The 18,840-nt window shown below is 46.1% G+C and overlaps 1 protein-coding gene across 2 annotated transcripts in view; it reads left to right on the top strand.

Moving 5' to 3' along the window:
* ZNF704 (zinc finger protein 704) overlaps window positions 1-18,840 on the top strand; it is a 247,423-nt gene that overhangs the window by 178,007 nt on the left and 50,576 nt on the right. For both annotated transcript variants that reach the window (XM_002710562.6, XM_051844571.3), the window contains exons 3-4: window positions 9,276-9,379; window positions 15,157-15,392. In XM_002710562.6, the coding sequence (XP_002710608.5) occupies window positions 9,276-9,379; window positions 15,157-15,392 (340 nt within the window). The remainder of the gene's footprint in view (window positions 1-9,275; window positions 9,380-15,156; window positions 15,393-18,840) is intronic.

The raw sequence follows: 18,840 nt of genomic DNA, 5'->3' as shown, positions 1-18,840 counted from the left end.
AAGCTAATTCCCTGAGAAGCCAGGTGCCTGCTCTAGCTGCCTGGGGAAAGACCTTGGCCCTCTACTCTCCCTTCTCTTCTGGGTCTACAGTCTCCATCCCTCCCGGCTCATTCCCAGAAACATGCTAGAGTTCTTTTCATCTAAAACAGACAAAAAACACTCTCACTGCCTCCCCAGACACACTCGCCTCCCCTTTCTGGCCAAGCCTCTTAAGAGTCCTTCACAGTCACTGCCTCCAGTTTCTCACCTCCTAGCATCATTCATTCCCCAGCCCACTGCAGTCTTCCACTCCTGTGTAAGCTGCCACCTCGCTTCCTCCCTGATTTCAAGGGAATTAAGTTCCCTGTCTGTTCCTACCTGCTTTCATCTCTCTTCCTCACTTAAGCCTATTAACTCAGCCCTCCTTGAAATTCTCTCCTCTCTCATGGCTGTAACACACCTCTCCTCATTTCTTTTCCACCTCTCTGTCCATTCCTCCTTGGTGCCCCCATGGTGCTCAGCATGTTGATAGGCTGAGAGAAGCAGCCAGTGGGAAAGGGAGGGAGGAGGCAAGAGCCAGGTCTCAGTGAAGGAACATGAAGGTGGCCCGGGCGCAGGTGGCGGCTTCCAACAGGGAAAGCATCACTTTAACCCACCCCCGAGAGTGAAGAAGGAAAGGCATCGTGTGACAAAGACCTGAGTTCTATCTGTAATGGAGGGGAAGGGGAGCATGCTATATGGGTGAACCTTGAAGCAGGAAGCCAAAAGAGAGGATAATCCCAGGAGGAAATGGGAGTGTGTGTGCTGCCCAGGGCAGGTGATGGCCCGGGCAGGTTGTGAGCTCAGGATGGATTGAGGCCAGAGCCTCGTGGTGGTTTCCATCAGAGTGGACAGCCCAGATCAGAGCGGCAAAGAACACCCGAGGGAGGACTCGGTCAGGGTCTGATTCTTCTGGGCCAGTGAATCAAAGGGTTAGGAAGACCAGAGATTTGGGGGTGCTAATAGGAGGAGCATCCCGGCAAGTGACCAGAGAACCCAGACTGGAGGGAGAAGCCGATGGCAGCAAGCTGGTGGCCTGGGAGATGCTGTCTGTAGATAGTGGGAGACTGACTGTCCCTGCAGGATGGAGAAGCAGGTGCAATGAGGGTGTGAGCAGGTGTGAACCAGATGGGAAAGAGGAGAGTGGGAAGTTGGGCTACTGCAGTAACACATGGGTGCTCTTGTTGTGTTCTGGTTTTTAATTTGTGTTACAGGCATTTCAGATATACACAGAAGAGAATGGTCTAATGAATCCCTCAGTACCCATTTATTTGGGAATTATTTGAAAGGCAGAGCAACAGAGAGAGGCAGAGCAGAGAAAAAGTTTGCATCTGCTACTTCACTCCTCAAATGTCTGAATAGCCAGAGCTGAGCCAGGCCAAAACCAGGAGGCTGGGACTCCATCCAGGTCTCCACTGTGGGTGGCAGGGATCGAAGCAGCAAAGCCATCATCTGCTGTCTCCCAGGATACATGAGCAGGAAGCTGGTTGAGATGTACAGTATGGGGGCTGGCACTGTGGCACATTGGGTGAAGCCGCCACCTGCAGTGCCGGTATCCCATATGGGCGCCGGTTCGAGTCCCAGCTGTGCCACTTCTGATCCAGCTCTCTGCTATGGCCTGGGAAAGCAATGGAAGATGGCCGAAGTCCTTGGGGCCCTGCACCCACATGGGAGACCTGGTGGAAACTCCTGGCTCCTGGTTTTGATCAGCACAGCTCCGGCAATTGCGGCCAATTGGGGAGTGAACCAGTGGATGGAAGACCTCTCTCTCTCTCTTTCTCTGCCTCTCTTTCTCTCTGTGTGTAACTCTTTCAAATAAATAAATACATCTTTAAAAAAAAAAGTACAATATGGGATTTGGGCATCCCAAGAAGTGTCTTAACCTGCTACGCCACAGCCCCCAGCCTCCATTGTTTTCTTGGATTTGCAAAAGTATTGATCCACAACAAATCAGGAATTTCTGAAAACGATCCTTCACCACAGGCAGGTTCAGAAATACTGGCCAAAGTTGCTGTGTGTGTTCGAATGTACCTCGTGTTTTTCCATCTTGCTTGATCAAGGCTGCCAAACACCTGTTACAATAGGCAGCCTCCCTGATCTTTTAAGAAAAGCAGCAGCTAAAATTAAATGGATGGCGGCCGGCTCTGTGGAGTGGTGGGTAGAGCCACTGCCTGCAGCGCCGACATTCCATATGGGCACCAGTTCGAGTCCCGGCTGCTCCACTTCCAATCCAGCTCTCTGCTATGGCCTGGGAAAGTAGTGGAAGATGGCCCAAGTCCTTGGGCCCCTGCACCCACGTGGGAGACCCGAACTCTCCCTGTGTAACTGACTTTCAAGTAAAATAAATAAATCTTTTTTAAAAAAATAAAATAAAATGGACGGAGTTAATGTGTCCCACCCATATCACAAGATTCCTTTAAAAAAGAAAACAAAGTTTTGCACTAAATTACATTTAACAGTCCCTAGATCGAGTTTTCCAAACCTGTAATAAAAGCTTTCCCAGAATCCCAATATGGGGAGTGCTTACTCTGCCTTTCCAGCAGAGAGCTTTTATTTTCAGATATTATTCTTTGCTTTAAGATGATTACAAGTTTTAACAGAGATGGAACTTGGTCTAGACAGATTTCAGTAGTTGCTAAGGAACAGGATTAGTGCTAACCTAAGGAATGCATTCTTCATTTTTTATTTCTATTTGTTACTACAACACTTTAATTGCAGATAAATGTCTCCTATGGCTCCCAAGGGTGAGAAACATCTCTCTGTTCGCTGGTGGGACTGGCCAGGCCAGACAGTGTGTGAAACAGACAGCAGCATCCCAGCACCAAGTGACTCAAAGCGGGGCGGGGCGGCGGGGCGGGGGTGGGGGGTGCAAAAAAAAGCTTCTTGCAACACAAACAATAGCTGACCTTGTAAGCACGGGACGTGCAGCCACAGCTGACCTCTCGGGCCACACCCGCCACGTCATGAGACCCTGGGCCCGGGGGCCGTGTGCACTGATGCTGCACACACCGTGCAGATTGCCTCTCCATGTCACAGATGATGTCATTCTGCAGCCTGCTGCCACAGGCACTAGGCAGTCAGTTCCTCGGATAACAGATCAGTTGTCAGACCCAAGAAACTCATTTTCCACGTGGCAGCCAGAGTGAGCCCTTTGAAAAGCCAGTCCGATAGCAACACGCCAGCCTTACTCAGCCTCTCCCAATCTCGCTTTGCTGGAAACACTTCAGTGCTTCCCAGGGCCTGTAAGATAAAGACCCAAACCCTCAGAGAACTTGGAAAGCCTCCCTGGTCCATCCCCCACCTGGTGCACTGCACACCACACTCAGTCCTCCTGTCCTTTCATAGACAGCTGGCCCTGGCCCTTCCACAGCTCCCAAGCTTGCCCATCCCCTCAATTAGGCAGCGCCCAAGCCCCCTTCCACTCACAACCTATTCTCCCAGTAGCCCAGGGTGCCTCAGTGGGGCCTCATCAAATCCGTTCTACTCCTCCCTGGCATTTCTCACGTCTGCCAGTCTACATTTATTTGTGTGTGTGTGTATATGTGAGAGATTGAAGTCTGATTCTCCACTGAACTGGAGCTCAGAGGGGCACAGTCTCTCTCTGTTGAGACTGTGATTCTCCTATTGTGTGTAGCCCCTAGCATGTACTGGAAGAGTGAGTATTGAAAGTGTTAAAACACACACACACACATGAGGCTTGGGCTGTTTGTGGACAGTCTGGACAAGACTCCTGATGCACTGAGCTGTATCTTTGCCAGGGCACCGACTTGAAGCTCTGGTGTCGGGCCAAGCAGCTGCTCTCACATGTGCCAGTTGCCACTTCTTACAGAGTTTCACTTATGAAGTTACTATCACAGTTTTGCTGTTTATGAAAAATAATACCCACTCACCTAACCACACTTCCCTTCTCCACCCCCACCCCCAATAAAAAAGGAAAGAAAAGCAGTGACTGTTAGCACTGGTGCTGAATAAGAGGGCCAAGTGAAGTCTAATACTTTACCCTGGCAAGGGAATCCATGCAATGGGTATATTTGAATTTGAGGATTAATAGCTAACATTCATGGAACAGCATAGACTATGGGCAAGGCTCATGCTATGCTCACATACATTTTCTGATATCCTCTCCAGAAACCTTGTTTTAGCCTCCTTTTAAAAAAAGTATTTATTTATTTGAAAGGCAGAGTTCCAGGCAGAGAAATTTTTTTTGTAATTTTGAAATTTTTTAATGCACAAAAAGAACATCCCAGAAACAGAACAGGTGCTGACTTAACAATGAAGCACTCTATAAAGCAGACCCCTCCCCATTTAGTCAATAGGAATACACTGTAAAGAGACATGAAAGAGGTGAACACTTCAGGACTAAATGTCAGCCCTACAGTTGTATGCTACATTCATATATGGCTTATTATCTCCTAGGAACAATATTTCCATCGTGATGTATATGACAGTTACATTTACTGGTAAGATGCTTTTGACTCAAACGTCTAACAAAAACGCTAAAGAGGTAGTTTTGCCAATGCAAGGTGAGAGAAAAGCTTTACCTTGCTTTGGTTATTTCCTCAAAAATCAGCAAACATTGCTTACAGGCAGAGAAAGAGAGAGGTCTTCCAACCGAGGGTTCACTCCCCAGATGGCTGCAATGGCTGGAGCTGTGCCTATCTGAAGCCAAGAGCCAGGAGCCTCGTCTGGGTCTCCCATTCAGGTGCAGGGGTCCAAGCACTTGGGCCATAGCAGAGAGCTGGGTCAGAAGTGGAGCAGTCGGGAATCAAACAGGCACCCATATGGGATGCCAGCACTGCAGGTGGTAGCTTTACCAGCTGCGCCACAGCGCCAGCCCCTTTTACAGATGAGGATATAAAATTTGAGGCTCGGGGAGTTTCAGTAATGTTCCCAAAATCACATAGGTAAAACCGCAGAGAGTGTATGTGAAGCCATGTCATCTAATGCATGCCAGAGTCTGCATTCAAACCACCATGTCTACTGCCTACCCCAAGGCCTAGAGCACGTTCTTGGCAGAAATCAAAGGAACTCCATGCTCACATACTGAATTCTGTCTGCTCATGAACAGGGCAGTTGTTCCTCTTAGTCTAGTACTTTGAGTTTGAGTTGAAACAACTAAAAATGGCCAGCGCCATGGCTCACTAGGCTAATCCTCTGCCTGCGGCACCAGCACTCCGGATTCTAGTCCCAGTCGGGGCACCGGATTCTGTCCTGGTCACTCCTCTTCCAGTCCAGCTCTCTGCTGTGGCCCAGGAAGGCAGTGGAGGGTGGCCCAAGTGCTTGGGCCCTGCACCCACATGGGAGACCAGGAGAAGCACCTGGGTCCTGGCTTTGGATGGGCGCAGTGCGCCAGCTGCAACACACTGGTCGTAGTGGTCACTTTGGGGATGAACCAACGGAAAAAGGAAGACCTTTCTCTCTGTCTCTCTCTCTCTCTCTCTCTCTCTCTCTCTCTCACTGTCTAACTCTGCCTGTCAAAATAAATAAATAAATAAATAAATAAATAAATAAATAAATAAATAAAAGAAACTTAACTAAAAATAGTCAAAAAGCCTGACTTTAGTTCCCATGACATTTTCTGACTTGACACATTTCTGAAGTTCAGATTCATCCTCTCTCTCCAGATTCATGAACATCCAATGACCGTTCTTTGCCCACAAGACTGCATCAAACTCTTCAGCCTGGAACACATAGACCCCTGCCCTGGCCCAGACTTTGTCCCCTGTTTTCTCCCACCACACCCTTCACATCAGACTCAGGCCAAGCTCCTAGCTAGCAAAGACTTGGCTCACCCCCACCATGGTGCGGTTTTCTCATCCTGAAATCCTGTTCATCCACAGAAACCAGGTCAATCTGAGGAAGACATCACATTTACAGTAAATATGAATGGTAATGTTATTTTAAAATAGTTCCAAATATTGGGGTAGGCATTATGGTGCAGCAAGTTAAACACCTCTTGGGATGCCCACATCCTATATCAGGGCACCTGGAATCAAGCCCTGCCTCCACTTCCCATCCAGCTTCCTGCTAATATGCCTAGGAGGCAGTAGATGAAGACCCAAATGCCTCATATGTGGTAGACCTAGATGGAGTTCCTGGCTCCTGGCTTTAGCCCAGCCCTGGCTGTTACAGGAATTTAGAGAATGAACCAGGAGATGGAACAGGTATCTCTCTCTCTCTCCCTCTCCCTCTTTCTTTCTCTCTCTCTCTCCCTCTCTCTTTCTCTCTCTCTCTCTCTCTCTTTCTCTCTCTCTGTCTCTCTCCATATCCCTCTGTCATTTTGCCCTTCAAATAAATAAGTGAAACTTTTTCTAATTCCAAATAGTATAAAATCCCATAATATGTGAGTTTAGAAGAAAGATTAATTGAAAAGTCTCAGTCTTTAGCAAACACATGGTTCATAAGGTTTTCAATAGTAGATTCTAATTCAGTTTCAATTAGGAGAGAATATTTAATATTACCTCTATTGTTTTTTTCCCTCAACAACTCTACATATACCCGAAGGCCTTTGCTTCAGTTTCCTCAAAGTGAAACAAATTCTCCTTTGTATATCATCTCTCCATGTTTAATTATAAGGATTTGAATTTGCAGCACCAATTAATCAGTAATTAGATAGTACTGTACCAAAAGAAATTAAACAAAGACAAAAACAAAAACACAACTCAGCGCAAGGCCACATGGTCTGGTGATGCTTCGTGTGGCTTGACTAAACTGCTCTCTGAGGAATATTGGTTAACTGCATCATTAGCAATGTATTCCTTTGATTTTTTTTGTTTGTGACTTCCCATGCAAATTGGAAATTTAAAGGTAACTCAGATACAAAAGCACTCTAATTACACTAATGTTTATTCTTGTTTCCATTCGTCATTGGAACCAGCTTTGTGATGCTCCACAGTTATTCTAAAATGTAGTAGTATGATTGCACTATATAAGATAAATACATACTTCATAATAATTCATCCTGTATTGACCCTCATGTGTAAAAAATACCACATAAATCAACTTTTGAGTCCATTCTCAAGAAGACTTCTAAGTAAAACATTCGCCATAGACTTGGAAAATCCAAAAAGGTAGACAAGAGACTAAGGAGGGAGGAAAAGTCCCTAAAACAGAGATTTAGAGGAAGAATCAGGGAAGGGGCTGAGGGGACCTTCCCCCTATTAAGTCAGGCCATTCCCCTATACCAGGCACATGGGCCCCTTATCCCGGCTCTTAAACCTTTTGTTAGTAAGAGAGAAAGAGAAGATTGGTAGTTGCAAAGAGACGTCAGCAGCTCCTATGATTGGGTCTCGGAAGAGGTGACGAGGGTGCCCCACACTGGTGAGAGCCTGGCACCTGCGTTCTGGGAAGGGCGAGATCACAGTCTACCTAGCAGGCCTTTGTCCCTCAAGGTCCCCAACTCATGCCTTGTCCCTGTGACCATGATACCTGAGGAGAGTGAGCCAACAACAAGACACTCAGAATTACCTGAATGCGTTCGAACATCTTCCCCTCGTGCTGTTCCAAGGAGCTTCATTCCTGGAAGAAACTGGCATCACCTTCACTGCCAAGTCTGGCGATCCTGTAAATTATGAATATCATAATATTTTAAATGGGATGCCAATGATAAGCAGAGTCTTTTCCTCTTAACTGTATGAAATTGTCTTGAAAATTTCCTCAATTTCATTATGTCCTCTCACGCTTGCCTTATATAAAAGTATTTATTGATTGTTAGTTTCTTTTTTTTTTTTTAATTTGTTTGACAGGTAGAGTTATAGACAGAGAGAAAGGTCTTCCTTCTGTTGGTTCACCCCCGCAAATGGCTGCTATGACCAGAAGTGCGCTGATGCGAAGCCAGCAGCCAGGTGCTTCTTCCTGGTCTCCCATGCGGGTGCAGGGCCCAAGTACTTGGGCCATCCTCCACTGCCCTCCCGGGCCACAGCAGAGAGCTGGACTGGAAGAGGAGCAACTGGGACAGAATCCGGCGCCCCGACTGGGACTAGAACCCCAGGTGTGGGCGCCACAGGCAGAGGATTAGCCTAGTGAGCCACGGCACCAGCCCCAATTGCTACTTTCTAAAAACAAGTAACCTCTCTTTTAATGGAAGCCTTTGCTGAGAAAGAGCACAAGGCGCTTTGAAAAGAATTTTAAAAGAAAATATTAAATATTCCCATCTTTTGGTACTTTGGATTGAAAGACCAAGCTTTGAATAATAACAGTATCATGATGGACACTGCAGAGCCAAATTGTAATAATTTTTGTACCTGCATGTTGATAGTGATGGAGCAGACTTTCCAAATTGGGGACCATTTGATTTTTTTTTTTCAGAATTTCTTTTCCCACTGAGTTGTGAAGCAATACTATGAAGTTTCTATGTCTTAGAGTTCACTGCTTTTGCAAATTATGCAGCACACCTGTGAATGAGAGCCACATTCGTCAAACTGACAATTCATTTGTGGATGTGGCTTCTTAATCCACTGTTGTGCTGCTTCAACTATTCCCTAATTTGAAAATGTTCATCTCTCAGGAGGAGGTAGGATAATTTATTTGATGTCAATGTACTGCATCAGTTTTTGCATCTCAATTTTAACTTCTTTATTGAAATAACTTAAGCTGACTGCGATCACTGTGATCATTATCTTATGAACCTTTATTCAGGGTTAAACTGGGCAAAAGTAATAAACCAGAGCAGCCTCTTCATCTCCACGAATGAGTGCCAGTGTTCCTATGATCTGTTGTCATCTAACAGGTATGGAAAACGCAAACTTTGAAACTGGCATTTAAACAGTCCTGCTTACTTACATTTCTCCTCCAGCCTATCCGATCTCTGTAAATTGCTCTTGTTCATGGTTAGGACAGCAAATGAAGTCACCCTGGATCTCTCCCTTTAGCTCGTCTCACCCCCACACCCCAGAGCAGCAGCCCCTCCTGCCAGGTCACCATCAGAAATGATGTGGTTCCTTTTGGGTTGTGTTTACTGACAATTCTTCCCACCGGCCCATCCGCTCCAGGAAGGTAGAAACTCTTCACCACATATCACCTGTACCTCAGCTCACCGCCAAGAAACAGTTGGTTAGTGAACAAGGAATGATGGAGTTCCCCTGTGACCTTGACTGAATGACAGCCCCTTGGATTGCAGCTTCTTCGCTGATAAAGCCAACAGAACATAGGGTTTTCATGGGGATGAGTTAAAGAAGTCAGTGTATGGTACAGTACCCCACTTGGCCTCTGGCGGCTGCAGAGTGGGCACAGTTAACAACGTCCCTTCTGTTTTACAGGAAATCTTCAGAGGAGCTAGACATGGACAAGGTGACAGCTGCAATGGTACTAACCAGCTTGTCGACCAGCCCTTTGGTTCGAAGCCCTCCTGTGCGGCCGAATGGTAAGTCTGGGAACGGGCTTAGGGAGGGACTCCCTGAACATCAAGAGCAGATCCTCCCATTGTGGCGCCCCCTTCCTGTCAAACATAATGAACAGTTAACCCTTGGCCAGTAGCAGGAAGCAAAGGGAAGTGTGGAAGACATGGAGGCCCCAAGGCTGTCCGTGTCATCATGCCCACTGCACTTCATTCATGCATCCACCCATTCAGCTCACATTCTTCGAGCTCTGTCACTGTTTTCTGCCATGTCAGAATACAACCTCACAGTGTTCATGTTCTTTTTATCCTCATGTAAATGGAGATTGGGCTGGTGAAGTTATTTTCCCTAGCAGTATTAATTTGATTGGGAAGGTAGTTGGATCAAAAACCTCTCTAAAGATTAAATAATGTTTTAAAGACTTATTTACTTATTTTGTTTTGTATTTTTCCCAGAAACCTTTTGTTTAAGGAATATACACTTAAAGCATTTTATAAATATAAATTTAGGAACACAGTGATCCTTCTCACCCTTCCTGCCCTCCCACCCTTCCTCCTCCTTCCTCTCCTGTTGCCATTCTTATTTTTTACTAATATCCATTTTCAATTAACTTTATACACATATAAGATTAACCCTATACTAAGTAAAGAGTTCAACAAATAGTATAAAAAAAAATGTTCCTCAACAGTAGAGACCAGGGCTATTCAAAGTCATCACATCTCAAAGTATCAATTTCACTTCTATAGATTACCTTTTAGGTACTCTATTGGCACAGATCAGGGAGAACACATGGTATTTGTCCTTTTGGGACTGGCTTATTTCACTAAGTATAATCTTTTCCAGTTGCATCCATTTTGTTGCAAATGACAGGATTTCATTTTTTTTTACCACTGTGTAGTATTCCATGATATACCTACCCTATAATTTCTTTATCCAGTCTTTAGTTGACAGACATTTGGGTTGATTCCATATCTTAGCTATTGTGAATTGAGCTGCAATAAACATGGGGTTACAGACAACTCTTTCATATGATGATTTCATTTCCCTTGGGTAAATCCCCAGGAGTGGGATGGCTGGGTCATATGGCAGGTCTCAATTCAGATTTCTGAGGTATCTCCATACTGTCTTCCACAGTGACTCTACCAGGTTACATTCCACCAACAGTGGATTAGGGTACCTTTTCCCCCACATCCTTGCCAGTATTTGCTGTTTGTTGATTTCTGTATGAAAGCCATTCTAACTGGGGTGAGGTGAAACCTCATTGTGGTTTTGATTTGCATTTCCCTGAAGGGTAGTGATCCTGAGCATTTTTTCATGTGTCTGTTGGCCATCTGGACTTTCTCTTTTGAAAAAAAGCCTGTATAAGCATTTTTCATTGTAAATGCCTGTAAAATTGCCACTTCTCAACTGGATTGTTTGTCTTGTTATTGTTGAGTTTCTTGAGCTCTTTATATATTCTGGATATTAACCCTTTATCAGTTGCATAGTTTGCAAATTATTTCTCCCTTTCTGTCAGTTGCCTCTTCACTTTGCTGAGTGTTTCTTTTGCAGTGCAAAAGCTTCTCAATTTGATGTAATCAAATGTAGCGCATTAATTAATTTGCAAATGTTGAACCATCCCTGCATACCAGGGATAAATCCCAGTTGGTCTGGGTGAATGATGTTTCTGATGTGTCATTAGACTCAATTGACTAGTATTTTGTTGAGGATTCTTGTGTCTATGTTCATCAGGGAAATTGGTCTATAGTTCTCTTTCTCTGTTTTGTCTTTTTCTAGTTCAAGAATTGAGGTGATGCTGGCCTCATAGAAGGAGTTTGGGAGGATTCTCTCCCTTTCCATTGTTTTGAACAGCTTGAGAAGAATTGGAATTAGTTTTTCTTTAAAAATCTGGTTGAGGCCGGCGCCGTGGCTCAATAGGCTAATCCTCCACCTTGCGGCGCCGGCACACCGGGTTCTAGTCCCGGTCGGGGCGCCGGATTCTGTCCCGGTTGCCCCTCTTCCAGGCCAGCTCTCTGCTATGGCCAGGGAGTGCAGTGGAGGATGGCCCAGGTGCTTGGGCCCTGCACCCCATGGGAGACCAGGAAAAGCACCTGGATCCTGGCTCCTGCCATCGGATCAGCGCGGTGCGCCGGCTGCAGCGGCGGCCATTGGAGGGTGAACCAACGGCAAAGGAAGACCTTTCTCTCTGTCTCTCTCTCTCACTGTCCACTCTGCCTGTCAAAAAAAAAAAAAAAAAAAAAAAAAAAAAAAAAATCTGGTTGAATTAGTATATAAAGCCTTCCGGTTCTGGGCATTTCTTTGTTGGGAGGGTCTGTATCACTGACTCCACCTCTGCCTTGGTTGTTGGTCTGATTAGGAATCCTAGGGGAAAGTGTGTTTCAGGGAGAGCGTTAAGAAGCATGTTTCTGGGTTCTGCATTAAGAAGGCCATTGGTGGCTTTAGCAAGAGCATTCCCAGAGGACTCCCTGGGGGAGGAAACCAAATGCACTGAGAAGGTTGAAGGAGACACATGAGCAATGGAAACCAAAAAAACCCAACACAGTCAGTTGTGAGATCGAGCTGTGGTTCACACACCATTTGGTTAGAAACATGGAGATATTAAAATAAATTGGTTTAACAACCAGTAAGTTCTCATCAGAGTCTACTGTGATCCCGTTATAAGCAGAAAGAATGACCAAATGCTGGAAATTCAAATCAGTGTCATGAATTACTGGGGCCCAACACCATGATTCAAGGTGGCTGGGGTAATCCACCTTGTCACATGACCCTGGAAGGGGCGCTCCTGTGGGGAGCGCATCCGCCCCGTCCTGTGACCTGCCCTCACTGTGGGCGCCTCCTGCAGACCTGGTCCTGACCATTCTCAGCTGAGCGTTGCTGTTAAAAGTTACAGTATGCACCCCTTGAAGGCACCCCCAAAACATAGTGTAGGGAAAAAAAATTGCAGAAATCCATGGAATCATCAGAGAGAGGGGGGGAAAAAAGTATACTGTAAATTAATCATTTTTACCATTGGATTCTTTTGACAATTGAGAATTTTTAATGTTCCTTTGTACTTAAAAGGTTAGAATCAGACATATCTTTAGATCCTTCGGTGCAAACCTTTGTTAGTACTACAACAGGGCAGTTCATTGTTCATTTACGATTTTAAAAATACTCAACTAGTAACTGAAACTGTTTGATGTCACTCATTTCACCTGCAACATGCAGCAAATTCATAAATAGGAAAATTTATGATAATGAAGGCCTTTTTTTTAAGGAATAAAAGCCTTTCTCCAGATTTGTTGTGTATCAGTAAATTTGGGGGAACTGTTGTATGATCTCTAGGTCACAAAGGCTTATGTGCCTGGTTTTGCCTGTTTGTATTCTTGGACAATCTTAAGGATTTGCTATCCCCTAAAAAATATTATGAATCAGCCCTGACTTTTTCCTGAAAATTCATTTCAGCATCACTCTGCCCTTCTGATTTAATAATATTCCTAAAGGAGATGCCATTCATAAGCCTGGAAGCAAATTAACTTTTACTTTGACATGAAGTGATGTTACTACACCACCACAATGGTTGGTTCTCAAAATAAACTCAGTTCCACCTACTTAACAGGATCACACATCTAGCTCCAAGAACTTTATTATTCTATTTTACAAGCGCCTGCTATGGTATCTTTATAAGCCACCTGGGCCTGCCAAATGAGCTTTTCACATCAGGTAAAACCACCTACGGACTTGTATTAGGATCCTCTGGAAGTCCTTTAAATTGAAGGGAGGAGCTTTCTTGTTTCTAAGAGCCAGCTCCAGCCCAGGAGTGTATCCGGCTCTGTGCAGGCTGTAGGGAGTGAAATACTAATTTGGTTTTGTTATGCTGGAAAGGTGTGAGCCTGAATAAATGACCGTCTGATTCTACAAGAACCTTGATGTGATGAAATCAGTAACTTAATTCTCCTATTTCAACTTCAGTCTTCATTCATCTAACTGAACTTTTTGCTTAACATTGTTGAGAAATATGCTGGAAATCCCTAAACAGGTAAAGGGAGTTAAGAAATGTCTTGGGGCTGGCATAGCATAGTGGATAAAGCTGCCTCTGTGTCACCGGCATCCCACCCGTAAGGGCACTGATTGGAGCCCTGGCTGCTCCACTTCTGATCCAGCTCACTGCTAATGACTGGGAAAAGCAGCAGCAGATGGCCTAAGGGTTTGGCCCCTGCACATGGGAGACTTGGATGAATTTCCTGGCTCCTGGCTTTAGCCTGACCCAACCCAGGCTACTGCAGCCATATGGCGGGTGAACCAGCACATGGAAGATCTCTCTCTGTCTCTCTTTCTATATAACTCTAACTTTCAAATAAATAAATAAAACCTGGAAAAAAAAAAAAAAAGAGGAGGAAAGAACTTTCTTCACGAGACCTGGCACTGGCATAGCAGTCAAGATGCCGCTTGTGATGGCCAGATCCCACACCAGTGTGCTTAGGTTCAAATCCCGGCTCCACTTCCAATTCCAGGTGCTAATGGACACCCTATGAGACTGCAAGTGATGGTGGGAGTACGTGGGTCCCTGCTACCCACTTAGGAAACCCAGACTGTGTTATCTGCCTGGTTCTTCCCAGTTGCTATGAGATTTCTCTCACTCTCTCGCTTTGCCTTTCAAATAAATAAATAACCATTTTTTAAAAAATAGAAAAGACATTTCTCCATGAATTCTAGCCTACCATTTGTCTTTACTTCATTACTGAGTACAGTATTTTTTTAATGGGGCATTTGGGGGCTTTTTTTCTTCCTTGTAGTTTTAATACATTCATTTAATGCATTCAGTGCATTTAATACATTCATTTAATACATTCAAAATGTACACGAATATGGAGGAAAAATTATCCAATGAGAAAGTAGAATTTATGCAAATGCTAAGTAAGATTCTGCATCTTGAAAGGTAAAGCAAATTTCCAGTGATTCCTAAAGTCCCCCAAAGACATTCTAACTGGGCAGAAGTCCCTCCCCCATTAGCAAACAATGCACAGTGTTTTCCACCAGTCAGTACTTAATGTGGGAAATGCATACCCCATCCCCTGTGGCCATGAGGATATAGGATGCTCACCTCCAAGGGCCCAGGGGCACTGCGGGAAAAGGACCTGTAACAGACCTGGGTTAATTACTAGGCGCTGCCTCAGTGTCCACATCTGTAAAATGGGAATACTAACCTTTACTCTGAGAGGCAGAGCCTGTCAAAATGCTAGAGAGTGTACGAATGAGCTTTGTAAAGTGTAAAACCCTCATTAACGGTACAATATTGTTGTAAGTATTTGTTCTGATCAGCAACATGGCCAATGGCCTCTGATAGCCATCTGGAAATTATTTCTCTTACATTTTTAAATCTTAAGGGAACTTCCTATAAATGTATCCCAAGAATCACTCACAGTCCTATGTGAAACCCTTTAAAAAAAAAAAAAGTTGAAATTGGCATGAGAGTGACTATATGAACAATTTGGAACAACACTGCAAATAATACCCCTGACTTAGAAAAGCTGCAGTCCATAAATTCAGAGCTCCTCAAACTGAGTGAGCGAGACCATCTATGTGTTTTGATTTTTGGTTTTTTGTTTTTCATTATCATGCCAAGGAACAAGTGATCTCAGTGCAGCCCCCATCAGAAGATGTACCCTCTGGCTAGGATATCTAAACGTTCATCCGCTGCAGGGTGCCGTGGGAGGCCATGTAGAACTAGAATACCACTTGCATTCCCAGAGGCTGAGTGGGATGCGGAGGCTGCAGGTGCCCCTGCCCCGGCCCGCTGACGCTGTGTCTGTGTCCCGTGCAGAGGGCCTGAGCGGATCCTGGAAAGAGGGCGGCGGCGTGCCCTCCAGCAGCAGCAGCAGCGGCTACTGGAGCTGGAGCGCCCCCAGCGACCAGTCCAACCCGTCCACGCCATCGCCGCCGCTCTCGGCTGACAGCTTCAAGCCCTTCCGCAGCCCCGCGCCGCCTCCGGACGACGGCATCGATGAGGCGGAGGCCGGCAACCTGCTCTTCGACGAGCCTATCCCCAGGAAGAGAAAGGTTGGTGTCGGGGTGCCGCGTCTTCTGTTTCAGCCGCGCGCGCGCTCGCATGGCCGAGCCGCCGGACCAGGGCTCCTCCTGGGGGGCGACTGCCCACCCACGCCCCCTTGTGATGGACGCGAGCGCTGAGTGCTGCCCCAGTTTGGGAACGCAGGGTCGTGAATGAGGACAAATACAAGTGACTAAAACATGAACAGGTTCCCTCAAAGTTGACATGCCCCATCCTCTGGCTACACGCGGCTAATCTAGGACTTAGCAGAATGTGAAAGGTAAAAAAAAATAGCACTTCCGGCTTGGCTGGGTAATTAACTCACTCTCTCTGTGGGACTTATTTTTTTTTTTTTCATATGCGAAATGTAGTTAATGTCTTTTCTCTTTTCCTGTTTCAACCAGCCCTGGAGGCTGGGGAGGAAACATAGGCTTCAGTTAAGTTAATGGAAGGGAATGTGAAACATACGTGAAACTGACATGTAAACAGAAGTGCATACACAGCGCAGAGCACATACTTACTAAATACAAGTGGGAAGGGAGATCTGATTAACTGACTTAATAAAGTAACAGGTTGTGCCTTTGTTTAATTCTCGCTGCTGTCTTGTAGGGGAAGTGTTCTGTTCCCATCTTGTCAGGAGGAAGCTGAGCGGGCACTTACCTCGTGCCTACCATGGAAGGAGGCAGGACCTGAGCCGCCTTCCAACCCAGAGCCTCCTGGACCTAAGGCTCCTATTCCCTATCTTCTCTCCCGCTGCTTTGCAATTATTGTGGTCACTGCAGTTTTCAAAAGCATTTCTGATTTCCCTGCATCTCGGAAACATTTTGACATTATTTTTAACAGCACCATGTAAATATGAGGCTGTTATTGGGATGGTTTTTGGGTGTTGTATCGAAAGCTTCGCTATGAATGACTAATTCACAAGCAGAATTCCAAGGCAGAGCCCTGAGGACCACAACGCAATCTTTTTTTCTTCCCCCAATTTGTTCAAAGAGAACAAAGCGAGGGTTTCGATCCAACACCTTCCCTCCCTGCGTCTCTCAGTGCCGCACCGCCTGGGTTGCAGGGGTACAGGTGTTCCCCGAGTGGGTCCATGTAAGGAAGGGCTGACTTTTTTGCCCAAAGAAGAGGACACGGATGTAGCCCCCTCTCCTTCCCACTGGCAGTGGCCTTGAGGAGTTGCTGTTTCACTCCAGTCCCTCCTGCAGGGGACCGGAGTTGTCCTGGCACCCTGTGTGTCCCCAGGGATACTAGATTTTCACTTGGCCAGTCAGGGACAGAAGCTGCCACTCACATCAGTGGGTAGCTGCAGGCAAGACACCAGTGTGGACCTGGTGCTTCAGGCTGCGCAGCCTTTTCCTCTTGGGTCACCTGACTCTCATAAAGCAAAGGCTGATAATGTTAGGGCCAGGACTCACAGCAGAGAGAGTCCCTAGTGCTTTGAAGGGACATTCCTGAAACCTGTCACAGCCTTCCATTCCAAATGTATATGTCTAACCTGCAATGCTGAGCCAACTGTGCGTCGTGCATTACAATTAAGTTGCATTGGTCAGACTCTTACTGAAGGTCAACAGGCCTAAGGGACAGTTAGGTCACCAAGGAAAGGGACCGAAAAGCTTCATTGCAAAGTGGCATCTGTCTGAAGGCACGGGCCTGCTTCACAGCATGCTGCCTGCGTACTAGGAGCGAGTGCAGGAATGAGAACGATGCCCATCCTTCTCTTCCTGATTTCTCCCTCCACTGGAACTCCGAGTTTCCCCTGGGTGATCGCAGTAGGATGAAACTTGTGGCCGGAGCCGTGGTTCAATAGGCTAATCCTCCGCCTTGCGGCGCCAACACACCGGGTTCTAGTCCTGGTCGGGCGCCGGATTCTGTCCTGGTTGCCCCTCTTCCAGGCCAGCTCTCTGCTGTGGCCAGAGAGTACAGTGGAGGATGGCCCAAGTGCTTGGGCCCTGCACCCCATGGGAGACCAGGAGAAGCACCTGGCTCCTGCCTTCAGATCAGCGCGGTGCGCCTGCCGCAGCGCACTGGCGGCGGCCATTGGAAGGTGAACCAACGGCAAAACGAAGACCTTTCTCTCTTTGTCTCTCTCTCACTGTCCACTCTGCCTGTCAAAAAAGAAAGAAAAAAAAAAGAAAGAAACTTGTGACCACTAATTTTTAACACTCAGATCTTACATAGACCAAGTTGCTGCCTTGGCCTTTGGAACTCCGAGTGCCTTTGAGTTGTGAAAATAAAGTGGCACTGTTGCTATGCATTTTTTCGTGTGTTAAGTGAGCCAGTATTTACTGAGTAGCCTTTGGGCAAAATGCTTAATGCGGGGAGCGTGATGCCTCTGCTACCTTTAGGATGTGGAATTGTGGGGTGGGCGGAGTTTGATGTGTGAAGAGGTAAGCACCATTGCCTGTGTTCAAGATGTGGTAGGACGTAGCAGCTGTAACACAGTCATTTTAAAGTCTTGTGTCAAGAGCTAGGTAGGTTCCAGCTGGTGGGCTTTCCTGGGTCTACCTGGTGTCCCTGTTGGTTCGCTTTGCCATGACGTCCATTTGAAACTGTGGGCAGTTGCAGAGGTCACACATCCTATGGGGACTGTTTGTGAACCTTACGGATCAGGTTTTCCAAACCACAAGCCTCCGTCTGCCTGTGGACTGAGAGTCAGTTTTGTGAGTGGAACTTGTACATGATAAAGGGCAAATACTGTTGGCACTTTAGTTCCGTTGTGCACTTTTGTGTGAGCATCTGCTGTCTTACTGCAGCTCACTGGCAGAAAACGTTTGGAAGCCCTGTTCTGTATCGTGAAAAGTTACTCTGAGGGGTACCCTGGTCAGAAACCCCAAGATGCCCATTCTGAAGTCAACTCTGCCACTCTGAGCACCTGAGAAAATTCTTTCCTTTCCCTGTTGATCTACTTCTTCATCTTTAAAACACACACAGGTATTTTCACACCTGCTTCAGGATTTTGGTGAAGGTGACATAGGACCAACAATACCGGAATGTCACATTTTAAGAGATGTTTGAGGCCAAACACAGGAGGGCTGTTCCCTGTATCTGACCATGGGGCAGTGATCCTGGCCTTCCTCATGGTTGTAAAAGCTTTCTTACCTCTTCTCCCGCCTGGACCCACGCAGGTGCTCACCCCCTACCTCTTACAGAGATCTGTGTTCCACTGATGTGAAGCAGCGTGTGAGTGGGGAAGAAATATTTGCTGATAATCATTATACAGTTATGCTACGGTTGCTTACGGAATGGTTCTGAGAAATGCATCGTTGGGCAGTTTTCATGGTCGTGTAAAAAGCAGGGTGTGCTCACCCAGACTAAGACAGCAACAACATCACAGGCAGGCTTTGACTGTATGTGCACGTTTAGTTACTGTTTACCAAATGCATTGAAATGCAGCATTTCATTTAATCATCAGAACCTTTGACAGATTCTTATTCCCACTGAGATCAGGTGAATTGT

This window comes from Oryctolagus cuniculus, chromosome 6, assembly GCF_051225735.1.
Source record: "Oryctolagus cuniculus isolate XC-2025 breed Fujian yellow rabbit chromosome 6, ASM5122573v1, whole genome shotgun sequence".
NCBI classification, from domain to species: Eukaryota; Metazoa; Chordata; class Mammalia; order Lagomorpha; family Leporidae; genus Oryctolagus; species Oryctolagus cuniculus.
This window is presented reverse-complemented; position numbering and strand designations above follow the sequence as displayed.